At 43.4% G+C, this 18,485-nt stretch overlaps 1 protein-coding gene across 3 annotated transcripts in view; it reads left to right on the top strand.

The window, feature by feature from the left end:
* Positions 1-18,485, top strand: part of LOC139584718 (myocyte-specific enhancer factor 2A-like) — a 100,807-nt gene that overhangs the window by 47,042 nt on the left and 35,280 nt on the right. For all 3 annotated transcript variants that reach the window (XM_071416866.1, XM_071416865.1, XM_071416867.1), the window contains exon 4: positions 8,492-8,695. In XM_071416866.1, coding sequence (XP_071272967.1) covers positions 8,492-8,695 — 204 coding nt within the window. The remainder of the gene's footprint in view (positions 1-8,491; positions 8,696-18,485) is intronic.

Genomic DNA, 18,485 nt, shown 5'->3' with positions numbered 1-18,485 from the left:
TTGGCTTCCTATTCCGCAACAAAGCATCCTTTACTCATGCTGCCAAACATACCCTTGTAAAACTGACCATCCTACCAATCCTCGACTTCGGTGATGTCATTTACAAAATAGCCTCCAAAACCCTACTCAATAAATTGGATGCAGTCTATCACAGTGCCATCCGTTTTGTCACCAAAGCCCCATATACTACCCACCACTGCGACCTGTACACTCTCGTTGGCTGGCCCTCGCTTCATACTCGTCGCCAAACCCACTGGTTCCAGGTCATCTACAAGACCCTGCTAGGTAAAGTCCCCCCTTATCTCAGCTCGCTGGTCACCATAGCAGCACCTACCTGTAGCACGCGCTCCAGCAGGTATATCTCTCTAGTCACCCCCAAAACCAATTCTTCCTTTGGACGCCTCTCCTTCCAGTTCTCTGCTGCCAATGACTGGAACGAACTACAAAAATCTCTGAAACTGGAAACACCTATCTCCCTCACTAGCTTTAAGCACCAGCTGTCAGAGCAGCTCATAGATTACTGCACCTGTACATAACCCATCTACAATTTAGCCCAAACAACTACCTCTTTACCTACTGTATTTATTTATTAATTTATTTTGCTCCTTTGCACCCCATTATTTCTGTCTCTACTTTGCACTTTCTTCCACTGCAAACCAACCATCCCATTGTTTTATTTTTATTTATTTATTTTTTATTTATTTATTTTATTTATTTTTTATTTTTTATTTTACTTGCTGTGTTGTACTCACTTCGCCTCCATGGCCTTTTATATTTTTATTTATTTATACATATATTTGTTTGCCTTCACCTCCCTTATCTCACCTCACTTGCTCACATTGTATATAGACTTATTTATTTTTTTCACTGTATTATTGACTATATGTTTGTTTTACTCCATGTGTAACTATGTGTTGTTGTATGTGTCGAACTGCTTTGCTTTATCTTGGCCAGGTCGCAATTGTAAATGAGAACGTGTTCTCAATTTGCCTACCTGGTTAAATAAAGGTTAAATAAATAAAAATAAAAATAAAATTCATGTCATGTATTTGGTTATAATTTTGGAATATATTGTGTAATACGCTATAACGTTTTTACCAGGCGCGAGTCCATCTAGGTACGAGTCCAATGCGCAAAACAAAACACATAACGAGCCTGAGAAATGTATACTGAAGCAAAGTGTCACCCACATTTTAGCTAGGTTTTTTAGCCCATAGATTTTGCAGTAATGTTCGAGTCACTCAAATATCACATGAATACACATTAGACATAACAAAATGTGTATAATTGCAGGAAATAAGCTTTAAACACATTTTTCTCTACGCCAACAAGAGGGTTGTGAATAGTTTGTGTCATGAACAGTGCTTGTGCCCATAGAAATAGATGTGGCGGGGGGGGGGGGGGGGGGGGGCTGTTGACAGGTGACATTATTTCCAATGGGGTTGCAAGGTAAAAGTGGGAGATAGGATTAGGTCGGCTCCTGTCCTCCTTGCTTGGCAGATTGTGAACCCGTGACCCAAGTTCATCGCATAAAATGTATATGCCATATCTCACAATCGATTGGACTTCCAGAATTCAGTAATTTCTGTGACAGGATGTTTATATTTTTCGTAGATTTGCATTATTCCACAAAGTTCTATCTAGCGCTGCAGTGAGTGGGGGACTGCATAACCTGGTGACGTACCTTTCGCTATAGCTCTACCTCGCTCTACCTCCCTCTTCCTCGCTCTAGCTTTACCTCGCTCTACCTCCCTCTTCCTCGCTCTAGCTTTACCTCGCTCTACCTCGCTCTAGCTCTACCTCGCTCTAGCTGTACCTCGCTCTAGCTCTACCTCGCTGTACCTCCCTCTAGCTCTACCTCGCTCTCCCACTTTGACAGACAGTCCAATAATGCGTCAGAGGGGTTTAGGAGCATAGAAACATTTTTTAAATTTGCCGTAATTCCTAATTAAATAGTGTGGTAATACAGGACGCTGCACGGGGACAGCAGCAGGGGTGTTTTCCTAACATCAACACTGGAAGTGCTCTGGAAGGGTTGTTGACCTTTCACGCTTTATGGCAGAAAGATTAGCCTCAAAAGCCCATGCAGAGCTCAGGCAGAGCCCATGCAGAGCTCAGGCAGAGCATGTAAACTATGTCATTTCTAGGATGTTTCTTTGCTTTCCTTTGGATTGACTCATCTTTCAATTCTCTAAAATGTATTAATAACCAAATCACTTTTTCATTGACTAGATTTCATGACCATAGAATTATTTTATGATGCTCACCCTAGCCCCCCCCCCCCCCCCCCCTTGGTTCTACTGCGTTCCTTCTCTTCATACTCTAGGTGTATGAAAGATGGCAGCTGAGGTCCTGTCAGGTAGAAACCTCAGCTCAGCCAGTCTCACTGAGCAGAACAGCCTGCCTGACATACTAATTGCAAACCTGTGTAAACGATGAATTCTATAATGGAGCTCGACAACAGAATCACTATGGATGGATCAATCCTCAGCTCAGCCCAGCCAGTGAAAGGCCTGATTTACCCAAGTGCACCACCCTACAATTACTACTCATAATGATAACACACACCTGTCTCATTTAGAGAATCTGGCTGAATAATTCAAGAGTAGGGGAATGTTCTGAGATGATTCCCTGAGGGGGAATCTGATTTAATAATATAATTTGCCTCACATGACCTGATGAGAAGTGCCTTTCAAACTGAGAAACTCTCTGTTGTGGCATGATTGTGTTGTGATTGTTATGTTGTACTAGGAGACAAAGACTATGTGAGAGGCCATGGAGGAGACGATGGGGCTTTTTAGTAGCAGCGTGTGCTGGGGTCTCCCTCCCAGTGAAAGGACATTGGAAGGTACAGAGTGACCTTGTTTTGTGGTGGCTCAGTTGGTAGAGCACAGCGCTTGCAAAGGCGGTATTGTGAGTTCGATTCCCACGGGGGACCAGTTATGATAAAGTATGAAAATGTATGCACTCACTACTGTAGGAAAAAATATATACAAAAATAAAGTGTGACTGGCTGTGTCTGTCCCAGGGAACGCTACGTAGTTAGCTCCTTGTGTCTAATGACGTCCTCTGGATGCCATTAAGCAGGCTCACTGGGGGTAATTGCCCAAGTCATTAAAAGTTTGATGATTTTTCTGCTGGGTGGAGGGTTGCCTGCCCTTGCTGTGGGCACAGTGCTGCTCTCTCTCTCCCTCTCCATCTCTCACCAGGGAGCAGCAGAGCACATCTCTATTTTTCATCTCTTTCTCTCCCCACTCTGAAACTCTGAAAGCTCCAGGGCCAACTCCATTATTTATTTAACAGGTAAAAACCTTGTTGGTAGAGAATGGAGAGGGAATAAAGGAAGGTGAAGTGGTGGAAAACAGGGGAGGCTAGGTGGAGTGCATCTATGACGCATGTTTGAAAAAATATAATGTTTAACTGCCTTACAAATGAGAGGGTAGCAGCTATATGTGAAACAGGGAAAATTATGTTTTGTTTTCCAATGGTGAAGTATTAGCAAGAGGTTAGTGAGGGAAGTGTAATGGTCTGCTCCTGTTGTCAGATTGAAAAGCAGAGCCAATGAGATTATTCAACCTTTTCTACCCATCAGGACAGACAGACCGTTATGAATTTAATGATTCACATTACGACCAATAATGAATGATAATTACATTATTTTCTAGCACCAGTCCTCTCACCGGCTCAGCCAAGTAAACTCTATACATCCAGTATCAATGTAGACCTATCAGAGGAAGTCGGAGTGGTGGGCTCATTTCTTCTGGTCTAATGGGAAGGATTGTCCACTTAGGTTCCAAGGTCAAGCCCAGCTGGTGGGCCAGGCCTCTTGATCCTGCGGTGGTCCATTGGCACAGGGATCCTGGAGCTGTCCATCCTCCCTGTGAGAGCTGATCCAGCCAGACAGGAGAGGAGGGAAGGCCTTGTGCCTAGTACTGTGCACTAGTACTGCACAGCCAAGGAGCCAGGGGGCCCGGGTCACTCTCCCAGCTGGTGTCAGGGCACACATGCTCTGCAGCCAACCAAGCCTACCCATCCTTCCACACCCCTGTCTGCCATGGAGACCATTAGAGTGGACATGGAGTTCCATCTCCCTTTTCCCTCAATGACTCGGCATCACCTCTATCACCCCAAAGCCAGCCCTGATGGCCTGTTTGTCATGTTGACTCCTGGAAATTGATAGACCCGATGAGTGACAGGTCCCTCCATCATTGTCGTTCTCTGGAGACAGGATCGTGTAGGTATTCAGTTCATACCATAGCAGAGCAAGATGACCACTCAGCTTGATCTCTGGCAACAAATGCTATACAGTATTGTAGTTCAACACATAAAACCACTTGACCAAGCTAAACATTCTATTGAACATCCTCTTCGTTCATCTTCCCACATTTATTTACTGACTACAGTTGTCAATGGAGAATTTCGGAAGCACAATGCCTGAGGCATGCAGTTCATAGATAGGATGATGGGTGGAGACCTGAAGGAAAAGTAGTTGGAGAAAGTTTTCTATGAGAGCAGAATTAGCACCCCCAGCTCGTCACTAGCAGTGAGAGAGAATCTGAAAAGGTCAAGTTTTTCAGCCAGGCGCACAATCAGGTGAGAAATGCTAATATAATTACTGTCTGTCTGCTAGGCATTGTGTGGGTTATTATAATGACCTTATCAAAGGCTGCAGAAAGTTGGAGAAATGGATCCATTTTACATTTAGAGTTTAAAATAGTTGAGTCATTAGATTGTTTCTATATTTGCAGTTGATTGCTTGGCAGAGGATAATAGTAGCACACTAGTAACTTGTGCTACCCTAAAGTAGTTTGTTCCACATGATTTACACTGGATACTCCTTTCGCTGTCACTGTCATTGCACAAATTAGACAGTACATTAACTAAACACAATCATTACACTTGAAGCACCATCCAAATTCTTGAGGAACCCATAGAATGGTGTCTATGTGTGTGGGTGTCTTTGACGCGGTGAGCAATAGAAAACCCTGCCTACAGACTAGCCCACGTGACCTCAGGATGTCTGTGGTTTTCCACTGTCTCACCAGGCAGTCACCCCATAGAGGACAGGGGGTGGGGGGTGTCAACCCAAAGGCCCACGCCTCAGCAAGGACTCAACTCTGCGGTGTAGGCTACTGATAGTCATGACACAAAGGGCTCGGTCTCGCTGCATCTAAGAGCTTTTTTATGATGAAGATATACCTTGTTGTACATTAGTATGAAGCACAGTATGTGGACATATGTTTGCCATGTCTGTATTCTCTTCTTTGATCAGGGCATACAGTACAGAAACCATGTCAGACATGCTTCCTACAGTGTGTCCAGTCAGTGCAAGGATACAGACAGTACAATAGAATAGGGAACACTCCTCTTTAAGAGTAAGCAGCTGGCTCTGCAGGGGCGATGCGGAACGAAGCAGGGTCTCTGTGCTCCTCTGGGTGAAATGAAGCAGGAGCCTGGGTCAGCACAGCGCTGTGGCCCTGCTCTTCCACTCAGCACACCGAGAGCCAGCCCAGCCAGGTGGAACAAAGTCCCAGCTCACCAGTTCAGTTCATTCACCCAGGGTTAGCTTCCTGCTTCCTGCTGAAAGGTAATGCTCCCTCCCTCCAAGGCTTAGCTTAGCAGACACACTCATCTGCTAAAATGCAATCCATTTGTTAATCATTTCCCCACATGACAGTCGGTGCTTTCCAGCCGATTAAACAAACAAGTAAGCAAGCAAGCAGCTCTGAGAAGGAGTGTGAGTCAAGGGAGGTCAGTGTCAGATGGTTTGACCTGTCACACACAGGTCCATTAACTTGCACCAGGAGCTACTGTAGCCTACTGTACTGTGTTATAGTCAGGTCTGATGAGAACGGAGTGGGGAATGGTCCTCTGTGGACCAAGGATACAAAGACTGCACATACCCTTGTCTGCCCTCATGGAGCGTATTGCCTCCACAGCACAAATAAGCACTATGACATGCACAAAACCAATATATAGAGGAGTTGCTCTCCAGCAGGGCTTGTATACATCCATATGTCAAACTTACTGTGAATGCAGACGTTTTTACATCAATATCAAATCATTTCTGAGTAACAATTAATAGGCAATTACAAACGTTTTCTACATCATTTTCATTATCTCCAGTACATTACCAGTGTTTACATATGTGAAAATGGCACAGAAAAAAATTGAAAGTAAGAAAGTTCAACCTGATGACATCATCAAAAGCCAAAGCGGTGATTTTGAAACACTATGAGATTCACAGTGACGTGGGGAGCAAGACAATACATTCCGTTTGGCTGGAAACTCATTGCAGGTTTAGAAAATAATTTTCGTACTTTTAGTCCTACCCTGTCATGCACAAGCATTGTTCAGGACCGTTCTTATCTATTTCACCACAGATCATAGAAACATACCGTTTTCACATATGTAGACACTGGTATGGTGCTGGAGATAATGTATATGAGGTTGAAAAGTGGTGGAACTCTCTTTGTTATTGGTCTATTAACTAATTTACTGCCTGGTGATGTCACCAGGCAAGCCGGAACTCCACGCATGCAAAACCTGCTCATTAGGGCCTCCCGAGAGGTGCAGCGTTCTAAGGCACTGCATCGCAGTGCTAGCTGCGTTACTGCATTTTCTGGTTTGATACCGGGCTGTGTCTCAGCTGGCCGCGACCGGGAGACCCATGAGGCGACTCACAATTGGCCCAGCATCGTCCAGGTTAGGGGAGGGTTTGGCCGGCCGGGATGTCCTTGTCTCTTCGTGCTCTAGCGACTCCTGTGGCGTGCCGGGAGCAGAGCACGCTGACACAGTCTCCAGGTGTACAGGGTTTCATCTGACACATTGGTGCGGCTGGCTTCTGTGTTAAGTGAGCAGTGTGTCAAGAAGCAGTGCAGCTTGGCAGGGTTGTGTTTCGGAGGACGCACGGCTCTCGACCTTCGCCTCTCCCGAGTCTGTACAGGAGTTGCAGCGATGGGACAAGTCTGTAACTAACAATTGGGGAGAAAAAGGGGGTAAAAGTAATTACATTTTTTAAAATTATAATAATAAAAAACCTGCTCATTAGAAGGTCCTGTGTAGATTGTATTTTCAACCAGCAACTGTCAGGAAATAACACTGATCAGACTTTTTCAAACTTTTACAGTGTTAGTTTCATCAGCTGTTAGTTTCATTGTACAATATGATACAAAACACAGGAAAAACTGAATTTCGACGGCACTGGGCCTTTAACATGTTCTAAGACTTCCAACTCATACTATTAAAATGTGTCATTTTAGGGAATGTCATTCTGGTATTTGGTTTTGCCATCATGTCCACACCTGACATGGGAGCAGTGACTGTCAAATTACATGTGGAATGGGTCTGTGTGTCTCCCAGAGTTATAATGGACCTGTGTAATTACCTGTAGTGTGGAACATTTGAAATTCATTTTTCACAGTTGGAGTGACCCCACTGTCTGAGTGGAGACAGATAAGCTATGCAACTCATAGGACTATATTGCATTATGCCATTTTAAATGAGGGTAGCCGCAAGCTGTGACCAATTAAAGTTGAACAAAGCCAGCTCATCTGCTCAGCTCCTCTTAGTAGGTCAGTGAAATTGGCAGAAGTGAATACAGACACATTCACTCTCCTTTGGCCTGAAGCACAGCTTTCACTGGCATATCCATAGCATAGCTCTCATTGTACTGTAACTGAATGCACTTTACATGATGCACACTGTGAGGATGATAAGCTTGCATAAATGCTATTGAGGAGGTGTTTCACATAAACAACATTACAGAACAGCTTGTACGTTCTCCTTGTTTCCCTGTTTGTCTGGATCAGGTTTTACAATGAAAGAGGGTCATAGCATACAGTACTGCAAAGGCAATAACGCAGTGTTACATAATGACATGTGTATCAGGTACAGGAAACCACAGAGACAGAGCTGAGAGATGCAGGACAGAAAGTCTGCAGAGAGGGTTAGGTGTCAGTACCACTGGAGTGATGCATGACCTGCAGTCCTGTCTGTGGGCTCGTGTTACAGGCAGAGTGATGCAGGGGCAGGGAGGGACCGATGTCCGTACCGTACATGGAGTCAGTAGCTAATGTAATGTATGGATCCCTGTTCCCAACGCCCTGATTCAGCTTACTGAACCGCTACATGACTTTACACTGCCTGACCTCTGGCCTGCTAACCAGTCACACCAGCCTCATATCCTCACTGTAGTTTTCCTAAAGGGATACACTTATGACTTGTGTATTATGAGAGATGGAGATAGGAAAGTGTCTTATTTTTAGTTCTGAAACTTTGCAGCTGCAGCCTGACCCCTTATCGAAGCAGTAAAAACACCCTCAGGCTGCTGTTCAACATCATTTCCAATTCTGTTTAAGCAGCGTCTTTTATACATGCATACTAAATTATGTGTGGATTTATTTATGCATATTTTCTGGATTTGAATAGTAATTTTGAATCTGATTTTGTTCCATGGTGTAACTGATGATGTTGGTCTGTGTCTCCTCAGGTTACCTTCACGAAGAGGAAGTTTGGGCTAATGAAGAAGGCCTATGAGCTCAGCGTTCTATGTGACTGTGAGATAGCCCTGATCATATTCAACAGTTCAAACAAACTCTTTCAGTATGCGAGCACAGACATGGACAAGGTCCTGCTCAAATACACTGAGTACAACGAGCCCCACGAGAGCAGAACTAACTCTGACATTGTCGAGGTGAGTGGCTTCACATGTTCACTGTGCCATGGCAGGAGAACCATGTATATGCTTATGTTGGAAAAATACACTGTTTGGTCAATGGAAACTGAAGGGTCGGTAACAGTTTCCTTTTAGTTACCAGTCAGGCAGAGGACGTCTGCAGCCTCTGATAAGTTCAGCTATGAGAGATGAGTTCAGCACAGGCCTACACTCAGTAGCTGTCCAAACAGTATGGAAACCCTGTTTCCTCCAGATACTGTACTGTAGATACATGCATGGATGAATGGCAGAATTATTATACCACCATTTAAGACAAAAAGTATTTAAATGTTAGGTTTAATTACATAGCATTGTGTAGTGAACATACTTTAGAGATTCATATTGGCTCTAAGAGTGTTGGAGAGAATTCCGGCAGCACTTGGTCTTCCTGGCAGCTAGTATCCGTCTACATGCCCAAACACTCACAGAAGAAGAAGAACCCACTTGTTATGCCAGCCTACCTAATCTGTCGGCCAAGAGCATCACTGAAAAGAAAATGGGGGTGATTATGTGATCCTTCAGGATACAAATACCTCTTACTGACGTACTTGTGGTTTTTCAACCTATTCAGAACCTGTTTTCTGAAGCTAGTGTCTTAATTCTTCACTAAAGGCCTTTGCAGACTGTAAGATTTTAGACGTTTTATGCCACGATTTTGTGCCAGGTGTGCAAAGCTCTTAGAGACTTACCCAGAAAGACTCACAGCTGTAATTGCTGCCAACGGTGATTCTAACATGCATTGACTTTGGGGGTTGAATACTTATCTAATCAAGATATATGTAAGCAATAAGGCCCAAAGGGGTGTGGTATATGACCAATATACCACGGCAAAGGGCTGTTCTTATGCACGACACAACGCGGAGTGCCTGGACACTTTATAATAGTGTTTACTTTTCTATTAATTAAAAGAAACACTATATAATTTTTATAGTTATTTTTATAGATCGTCGACAAAAATGACAATTAAATAAATTTTCATCCCACTTTATAATACAACAAAATATTAAACTAAATGCAAGATGTGTGAATACTTTCTGAAGGCACTGTACCTTATTATTACTCTGTCTGACAAAGAGAGTCAGGAGTTTAACCTTTTACTGTGGTGGGCTAAATCAGGGTTTCTTGATAGTCTTAAACAAATCTACTTTGAAACAAAAGTATACACCTCACACACATGGTTATGGGCTTAAAAAAAGAGGACACCTGTACCATGTCAGATATAGAGTTGAAATGTATTCAATTTTGAGTTTGTATCCCAATATTATTCTTTATATACATCACAGAAGAAATACAACAAAACCGTTTGACATAGAAACACCTAATTATCTGCGTGTATTATGAAATTATGAAAAATATGAATATTCCACCCATGAGGCCACTAGTCATTTGACTGCAGGAAAGGGATACAGAGTATGATACATAAATTCCAAGAATCCCATGTTTTTAAAAGTCTTTCACTTAGCATCCAATAGCATGAAAGGAGTCAGCTGTGCCTGGTATATTTTATTCATGGTACTGCTGCTAGTAAATTTCCTGCTTGGCAGAGCTGCAAAACAGTGCTCTGGCATCCAGCAGCCTCAGTCCTCCACCAGGGGCCCTGAGCTCTCTCCCTCTGAGCTAAGCAGGGTCTCACCTGCATTAAAAATACATGGACACACTCCACAATTATGTAAAAGTGACCCTATGATTGTTTTCTGCCATGACTCGGGAGTCCTTCTTGGATTCATCAGGACCAAAGCACAACAACTAAAACTGTTTCTCACAGATGGAAGAGGATTCATCATTTGCTATTTGCTCTTAATAAATAGGCTTTTCCTTTTTGTAGAGATTCCTGTACAGATTCTACAGTACAGTAGTGTATGTCTTTTGCCACTGTAGTTTATTGATGTATATGTTAGCTGTATCTTGTAATTGGCATGTACTGTACTCTGCAGGGCACACAGTGTCATCTCTAGGGGGCACTGCCACTAACTGAAGTGTAGTACAAGCTGGTGGCGATCTGTTCATGTCCCTTATAGCACCTCTAGCCACTCGCAAGGATACTGCCCTGCTCTTGCTGCACGATCGAAAGGGGAAAACAATGCAGCGTTGTCCCTGCTCACTCGGCCAGCATCTGTGCAGATATGTGCAAATCCCTCTAGCCCTGCTGGCTATGTGACCAAGGTTCAGAAGTGAAGAAGCAGAGCAGAAGTAACCAGGCCTGTCCAGGCTCCAATTCTGAACATTTCCACACTACCCACCATTCACTGTTCCAAAAAGTGCTGCGGCACAAGAGCAAATGTCAGAGCCGTTAGATAGAGCTCAGTGTCTGCTGTGGGCTTATCTGATCTAGCCCAGGCTGTTGGCTGCATCCTGTTGTGAAGTGTTTATATAGAGAAAGCCAGGTGGCGTCTTCAATAAAAGACAAATTAAATGTTCAGAATGTCCTTTCGTTCTTACAGAACACAGAGATTGCCAATAGATGTGATCTTTATCATTAAAACACGGACTATCCTTTTGAAAAGACAAAAGCACAAATTGTATTTTATGCCATGATCTGAATGTCTATCTGTCTGGTTGGCTGTCGGTCTGCTGCTTCCCTATCTGGGTGTAGTCAGTGTCATTGGGATATAGGATGACTGCACGCCTAATGAAGCAATAGTTCCCTTTTTAGTGTAAATGGGTGAGAGAAGCACAGAATGGGTCTATAATGGATAGATCTATCTGACTACCTCCACCCCTCTCTCGTCTCTCTCTCTCTCTCTCTCTCTCTCTCTCTCTCTCTCTCTCTCTCTCTCTCTCTGTGTCTTTCACTTTCTCCCTCTCTCTCTCTCTCCCTCCACCCCTCTCTCGTCTCTCTCTCTCTCGTCTCTCTCGTCTCTCTCTCTCTCGCTCTCTGTCTTTCACTTTCTCCCTCTCTCTCGCTCTCTCTCTCCCTCTCTCTGTCACAGGAGGTTGGTGGCACCTTAATTGGGGAGGACGGACTCATGGTAATGGCTGAAGTGGAATAAGTGGAATGGTATCAAATACATCAAACACATGGTTTCCATGTGTTTGATGCCATTCCATTTACTCTGTTCCAGACATTATTATGAGCCGTCCTCCCCTCAGCAGCCTCCACTGGTCTCTGTAGTGATGTGTCTCACATGGAGACACTCACCCTGACACTCCTCTAAATGTAGAAATTGCATTAAACTGATAATTGCCACACAGTCATTTGCTCACCTGCCTCGCTTGAGAGACCAAGCAAATCCTTTCTGAGTTTTCATTGGGCAGCATACGTTCCAATTCCATGTGCGAAGCCAAATCAAAGGTCACATTCCTGCTCAGTAGTAGCATCTGTAGATAAAGGCTGGGCCTTGCAGTGTGGGAGAGCAATTGCCATGTTTTCCTCAGATGGAGACATGCCTGGGGCACAGTTTGATAACCCAGTGGAGGGCTATGGATTTTGTCTCAAACTTGGCTCGCTGTGGAGACCAGAGCAGCAGGCTCAGATCGCTGTGCCTGAGCATAAATGTGTGTGCGGTGTGTACGGTGTGTGTGTGTGTGTGTGTGGTGGTCTGAACTGCAGCAACACTCCGGGCGACAGGTGAACTGTTGCATGAAATCTCCCTTTGTGGATCACGTCCACTTCTCCGTCTGATTAGAAGTCTCCCTGTTCCCATCTGATCTCATCTGCGTCTCGCCTTTCAAAGACCCGGCTCTCAGAGCAACCTTTTATTTACTGAGTAGCTATGCTGGATGGATTGATGTACTGTTTCTTTTCCTCAGAGGTTAGGGCAAGCCTGTCTGGGTCTCTAAGGACTTTATAGAACATATATTGCCAGAGAAAACGTCATTCCTTGCCATGCTGTTTTCCTGTGCTGAGTGAACACAGGGGCAAGTAGAGAAGAAAAGCTTGCTTTTACAGGATCATTTTAGTTTCTGGTACCCTTTCTTTAAAAGCAGGTTGCAGTGAGAAACCTGTGAACCTTTTATCTGAGAATCTGTATTAAGACTGATGTACAGAGGATAGATCAAATGCATTTCAACTGGATCAATATCACTGTGATAAAGAAATAGACAGACCAGCTTGCATATGTCATACTACCCTGTATAGTAGACCACTGCTCTTCATGTCTGGATTTGGGTACTGTGGAGAAAGTCCTACAGTGTTGTTGTGTTTATTATTGAATTCTATTTGTACCTCAAATGAAAATGCTGCTGTAGGTAATTAAAATAATCAAATCATCCCTTCTCCTCTTCCTCCCCAACTAATGAAATCTTCCTTTAGCTATTCTATAACTTTCTACTGTAACTCTGAATACAGACTCCACACTGTCTAGCTGAGATTCCCTGAAATCAACTTCACAGGAACGTCCATCTGTGCTTTTCTTTAGAGCATTTCAACACAATTACGGTTTGCAGTAATGCTTGGATTAATCAAGTTTGCATTTAAACGAAATTGACATTGACTGAACACATTTAAAGTAATCTCATAAAATAGGGGATGTGGATATAATTGCATGGGATTATACAGCTGTACTGGTTTAAACACAACTGGTAGGCTACACTTTAGTCCAGGCTAGTAATAATGTCATTAATCAAATTTGGAACTGCAGTTTTACTCAAATAACATGCCTGGGCTTGTAAAGAGCCAGACTACACTTTTTTTGTTTGTCTTTTTACATGCCCGTCTTGTGGAGTAAGTAAGAGCAGTCATAGGCAAATTCACCTTTATCTCCCAGCGACATTATAGAGGCCATCTTTGTTAAATGTGCTTTTGGAAATAAAGAAATTTGTCATTGTTGAGTGTTCTAAAGGTAAACAACTCATTCAGTGAAAGAAAATGAGCGTAAAAATGACTCTAGATTTATCAGTATTGTTACTTTCAATGATCCATCTATTTTAATGAATGGCACTCACCATTCAGAATGATAATCCAAAGAGATATGTAAATCCTGACCATTTCATAATGTCAGGTCTATTGGGCCTGCTTTTCTCTCTTTCCTCCACTACGTTCCATTTAAATCACTCCGCTCTTTCACCACTAAGCCTACTTATAGTAACCACATTGGCCATTGGCAGTGGATCATAAAACAAATGCCATTGCATATAGAAATGACTATTTAAAATATAGAAAATAGCTATAAAAAGCAGTGGTCCCAGGATTTGAGACAGGGGCTGTTTATGTTGTCAATCAAATCCAGTACAGTGATTAAGACTCATCTCTGTCTTAATGAATGCAAATGGGCACATCTGCTATGGTGGGCTAGCCGTCCAGACTGTTCAATTTGCCTGATTGATCAATTATCCTCCTCCCGGTGCTTCTGCAGAGAACATGAATGTGAAGAAAATTGTCTGCACAGAAAGAGCGAGAGGAAGAGAGGGAAAGGAAAGCCTCTGTTTCAAACCCTTCACTCTACCCATCAAAATACAGATGCTTTATTTGATTAGGCAAAAATCATGATGGAAATTCTTTCCTTTTATTATAGTGGAGCTATCAATTTAACGATGTAGTCCTCAAATAGACATATACGTTGCTCACTTTGACTCTTGGCACTTGACAAGATGTATTCCTTTCATTTATGGGGATGAATCATGCTTCTCAGGCAGTGGACACCAGACACCTTGCAACGGCATGACATGTTATGTATTTATGCCTGACAACTGCACTTCAATGGCCCACATAATGCAGTAATGATATGATGGAAACATTTGTCCTTTCATTTTAATTTATCTCTCCAATCAAAGTGACCACACCAAGGCTTCCCAGTTAATACTTGTATACACACAACTGTTCCTGAAATACAGGAATCAATCGTGGAAATGAATAGTTGAAAAAGCGTTTTACTGTGAGATGGTGGTAATCTTTGTTGAATATTATGACCATACTCTTGTTGACTTAGGCTTAGTGAGTAAGCACATTGTAATAAACATCAAAGCCTAGTGGCTCCCTCTGTGGAGCATCAGAGACAGATTCAGGCTTGTGTATCTATAGTTGTGACATTCCAAGATAATGGGGACAGTCACATGAGGCTCTGGCTGGCACAGAGAGAAGCTGTCACCACTCCTGAATTCTCTCATACAAATCACTCCTCCAGAGGGGCTGGCTCTCTAGAACATATAATAACAGTAATAATAATAATAATATTAACAACAATCAAAGCTATATACAGGTGTGGCCAGATCCGGAGGACACGAGAACAGAAATAGCAGAGGTCCTTGAAGGCTTTCTTGAACAGCACTGCCTTGAGCTGTGTCTTAAAGGAGGCCAGAGACTCTGCAGCCCTAATAGTGTCTGGAAGAGACTCAGCCCTAATAGTGTCTGGAAGAGACTCAGCCCTAATAGTGTCTGGAAAAGACTCAGCCCTAATAGTGTCTAGAAGAGGATCTGCAGCCCTAATAGTGTCTGGAAGAGACTCAGCCCTAATAGTGTCTGGAAGAGACTCAGCCCTAATAGTGTCTGGAAGAGACTCAGCCCTAATAGTGTCTGGAAAAGACTCAGCCCTAATAGTGTCTAGAAGAGGATCTGCAGCCCTAATAGTGTCTGGAAGAGACTCAGCCCTAATAGTGTCTGGAAGAGACTCAGCCCTAATAGTGTCTGGAAGAGACTCAGCCCTAATAGTGTCTGGAAGAGACTCAGCCCTAATAGTGTCTGGAAGAGACTCAGCCCTAATAGTGTCTGGAAGAGACTCAGCCCTAATAGTGTCTGGAAGAGACTCAGCCCTAATAGTGTCTGGAAGAGACTCAGCCCTAATAGTGTCTGGAAGAGACTCAGCCCTAATAGTGTCTGGAAGAGACTCAGCCCTAATAGTGTCTGGAAGAGACTCAGCCCTAATAGTGTCTGGAAGAGACTCAGCCCTAATAGTGTCTGGAAGAGACTCAGCCCTAATAGTGTCTAGAAGAGGATCTGCAGCCCTAATAGTGTCTGGAAGAGACTCAGCCCTAATAGTGTCTGGAAGAGACTCAGCCCTAATAGTGTCTAGAAGAGACTCTGCAGCCCTAATAGTGTCTGGAAGAGACTCAGCCCTAATAGTGTCTAGAAGAGACTCTGCAGCCCTAATAGTGTCTGGAAGAGACTCAGCCCTAATAGTGTCTGGAAGAGACTCAGCCCTAATAGTGTCTAGAAGAGACTCTGCAGCCCTAATAGTGTCTGGAAGAGACTCAGCCCTAATAGTGTCTAGAAGAGGATCTGCAGCCCTAATAGTGTCTGGAAGAGACTCAGCCCTAATAGTGTCTGGAAGAGACTCAGCCCTAATAGTGTCTGGAAGAGACTCAGCCCTAATAGTGTCTGGAAGAGACTCAGCCCTAATAGTGTCTGGAAGAGACTCAGCCCTAATAGTGTCTGGAAGAGACTCAGCCCTAATAGTGTCTGGAAAAGACTCAGCCCTAATAGTGTCTAGAAGAGGATCTGCAGCCCTTATAGTGTCTGGAAGAGACTCAGCCCTAATAGTGTCTGGAAGAGACTCAGCCCTAATAGTGTCTGGAAGAGACTCAGCCCTAATAGTGTCTGGAAGAGACTCAGCCCTAATAGTGTCTGGAAGAGACTCAGCCCTAATAGTGTCTGGAAGAGACTCAGCCCTAATAGTGTCTTGAAGAGACTCAGCCCTAATAGTGTCTGGAAGAGACTCTGCAGCCCTAATAGTGTCTGGAAGAGACTCAGCCCTAATAGTGTCTAGAAGAAGATCTGCAGCCCTAATAGTGTCTGGAAGAGACTCTGCAGCCCTAATAGTGTCTGGAAGAGACTCAGCCCTAATAGTGTCTAGAAGAAGATCTGCAGCCCTAATAGTGTCTGGAAGAGACTCAGCCCTAATAGTGTCTGGAGGAGACTCAGCCCTAATAGTGTCTGGAAGAGACTCAGCCCTAATAGTGTCTGGAAGAGACTCTGCAGCCCTAATAGTGTCTGGAAGAGACTCAGCCCTAATAGTGTCTGGAAGAGACTCAGCCCTAATAGTGTCTGGAAGAAACTCTGCAGCCCTAATAGTGTCTGGAAGAGACTCAGCCCTAATAGTGTCTGGAAGAGACTCAGCCCTAATAGTGTCTGGAAGAGACTCAGCCCTAATAGTGTCTGGAAGAGACTCTGCAGCCCTAATAGTGTCTGGAAGAGACTCAGCCCTAATAGTGTCTGGAAGAGACTCAGCCCTAATAGTGTCTGGAAGAGACTCTGCAGCCCTAATAGTGTCTGGAAGAGACTCAGCCCTAATAGTGTCTGGAAGTGCGTTCCACAGCCGTGGAGCCGTGCAACTGAAAGCCTTGTCACCCATAGTGTTTAGTCTGCTGCGGGGCTGAGAAGGGGGACAGACATGGAGGAGTGAAGGGTGCGTGTGGGGCAGGAGGGTAGAATGAGGTCAGACAGGCACTTGGGTCCAGAGTTGTGGATAGCTTGGTAGGTGTGAACCAGGATTTTGTAGTCGATGTTCAGTAGAAAGTAGTGCATACAATGAAGTCTGCTGTAAACATGCACCTAACAGTATTTGTCTCAATAAAACAAGACAAAGGTGTAAAAAATAGAAGCTTCAGTCTAAATTGAATACTTGGTTTCAATTTCAAAGACATTTTGTGTGAGTCATGAACAGTCAGTAATCACCATACTGTACCATATTATGACACAGTGTTGCATCCCAGGAGAACATAGAGCTGCTGTGTACTGAGGAGATTCCCCTGCCTTAAAGTTACTGGCATCACACGGATCATGGCACTTACAGATGTAGGATCTTCATTTGATCACTCTTTTGCTGCAGAGAATTTTCCCACCCAGCAGGAAATTCAAACTTGTAGTGTATTTGAGTTTTTAAAAGGCTAAAGTTTTTAAAAGGCGAAAGTTTAAACTGTCAGACTTGATTTGCCCTGACGAAAATTGTATCACCCCCTACAAAAATGTCAAATTATTTTAATCCACATAATAATGATAATTTCCTGTGGCTGCAGGATTTTTCCTGCTGTAGCAAACTGGCTCAAATTAAGATCCCACATCTGTACCTAACGCTCCAGCGATGTCACTGACTCGCCCAATCCTGGATGATTAACCAAGTTTGAAAGATTAATCTAAAAGGGGTCAGGGGCCTAATTTATGTTTGATATGCACAGATGACAACACAAAAGACAATATTACATTTTAATTGGCAAGTGCTTAACGTAGCGACTTGACTTTGGGTTGGCCAGTGCCCAGAATCCCTCTGTGGTCCACTAAAGCCTTGTTTGACATTTGAGATGGCTGAAGGGTATGCATAGTTAGCTGCACTGGCTCGTCTGCGTAAGGTCGCTTGGAGGGAGAATCTAAAAGCCCACTTCCCCTAATTAACACATGTTTTTACTAAACTTATTCTACATACAATGTCCACACTATACATCAGGGTTACACTGCCTGCAAAGTGATATAATCTGGCAAGATTTCAGAACGCCTTGGGAAGTACTCTCTTCCTCAGTTTAAGCGTACAGTATATCTAACAAAGTCATTTAGACAGTCTGAGCAGCCTTTTTATCTTTATAGTGCCATCATTTAATTTGATATGTTCCCATAAATTGTACTTCATCGTATGTTGTGACTAGTTTACCTCATGGTCTAAATTCCTCATCTGTTTTCTTCAGCAGTACCTTCTCATCCTTACTGCTATGCAGCTATAGCTCTCTCTCTGAGCAGCCATGATATTAAAAATACACCTTAAGCTCAGTCAAATGTTAGTTCTGTTGACATAGATGTATTAAAGTAGATTCAGGGCATTCTGATACACCAGCCGATCCCAATGTTAATATTCCAGCAGCAAAACAAATATGTACTTTTGGCCTCTCAAGCTTTATTAAAATGACA

Source organism: Salvelinus alpinus, chromosome 9 (assembly GCF_045679555.1).
Source record: "Salvelinus alpinus chromosome 9, SLU_Salpinus.1, whole genome shotgun sequence".
In the NCBI taxonomy this organism is placed as follows: Eukaryota; Metazoa; Chordata; class Actinopteri; order Salmoniformes; family Salmonidae; genus Salvelinus; species Salvelinus alpinus.
Note: the sequence above shows the minus strand (reverse complement) of the source record. Positions and strands in the feature narration are given on the sequence as shown.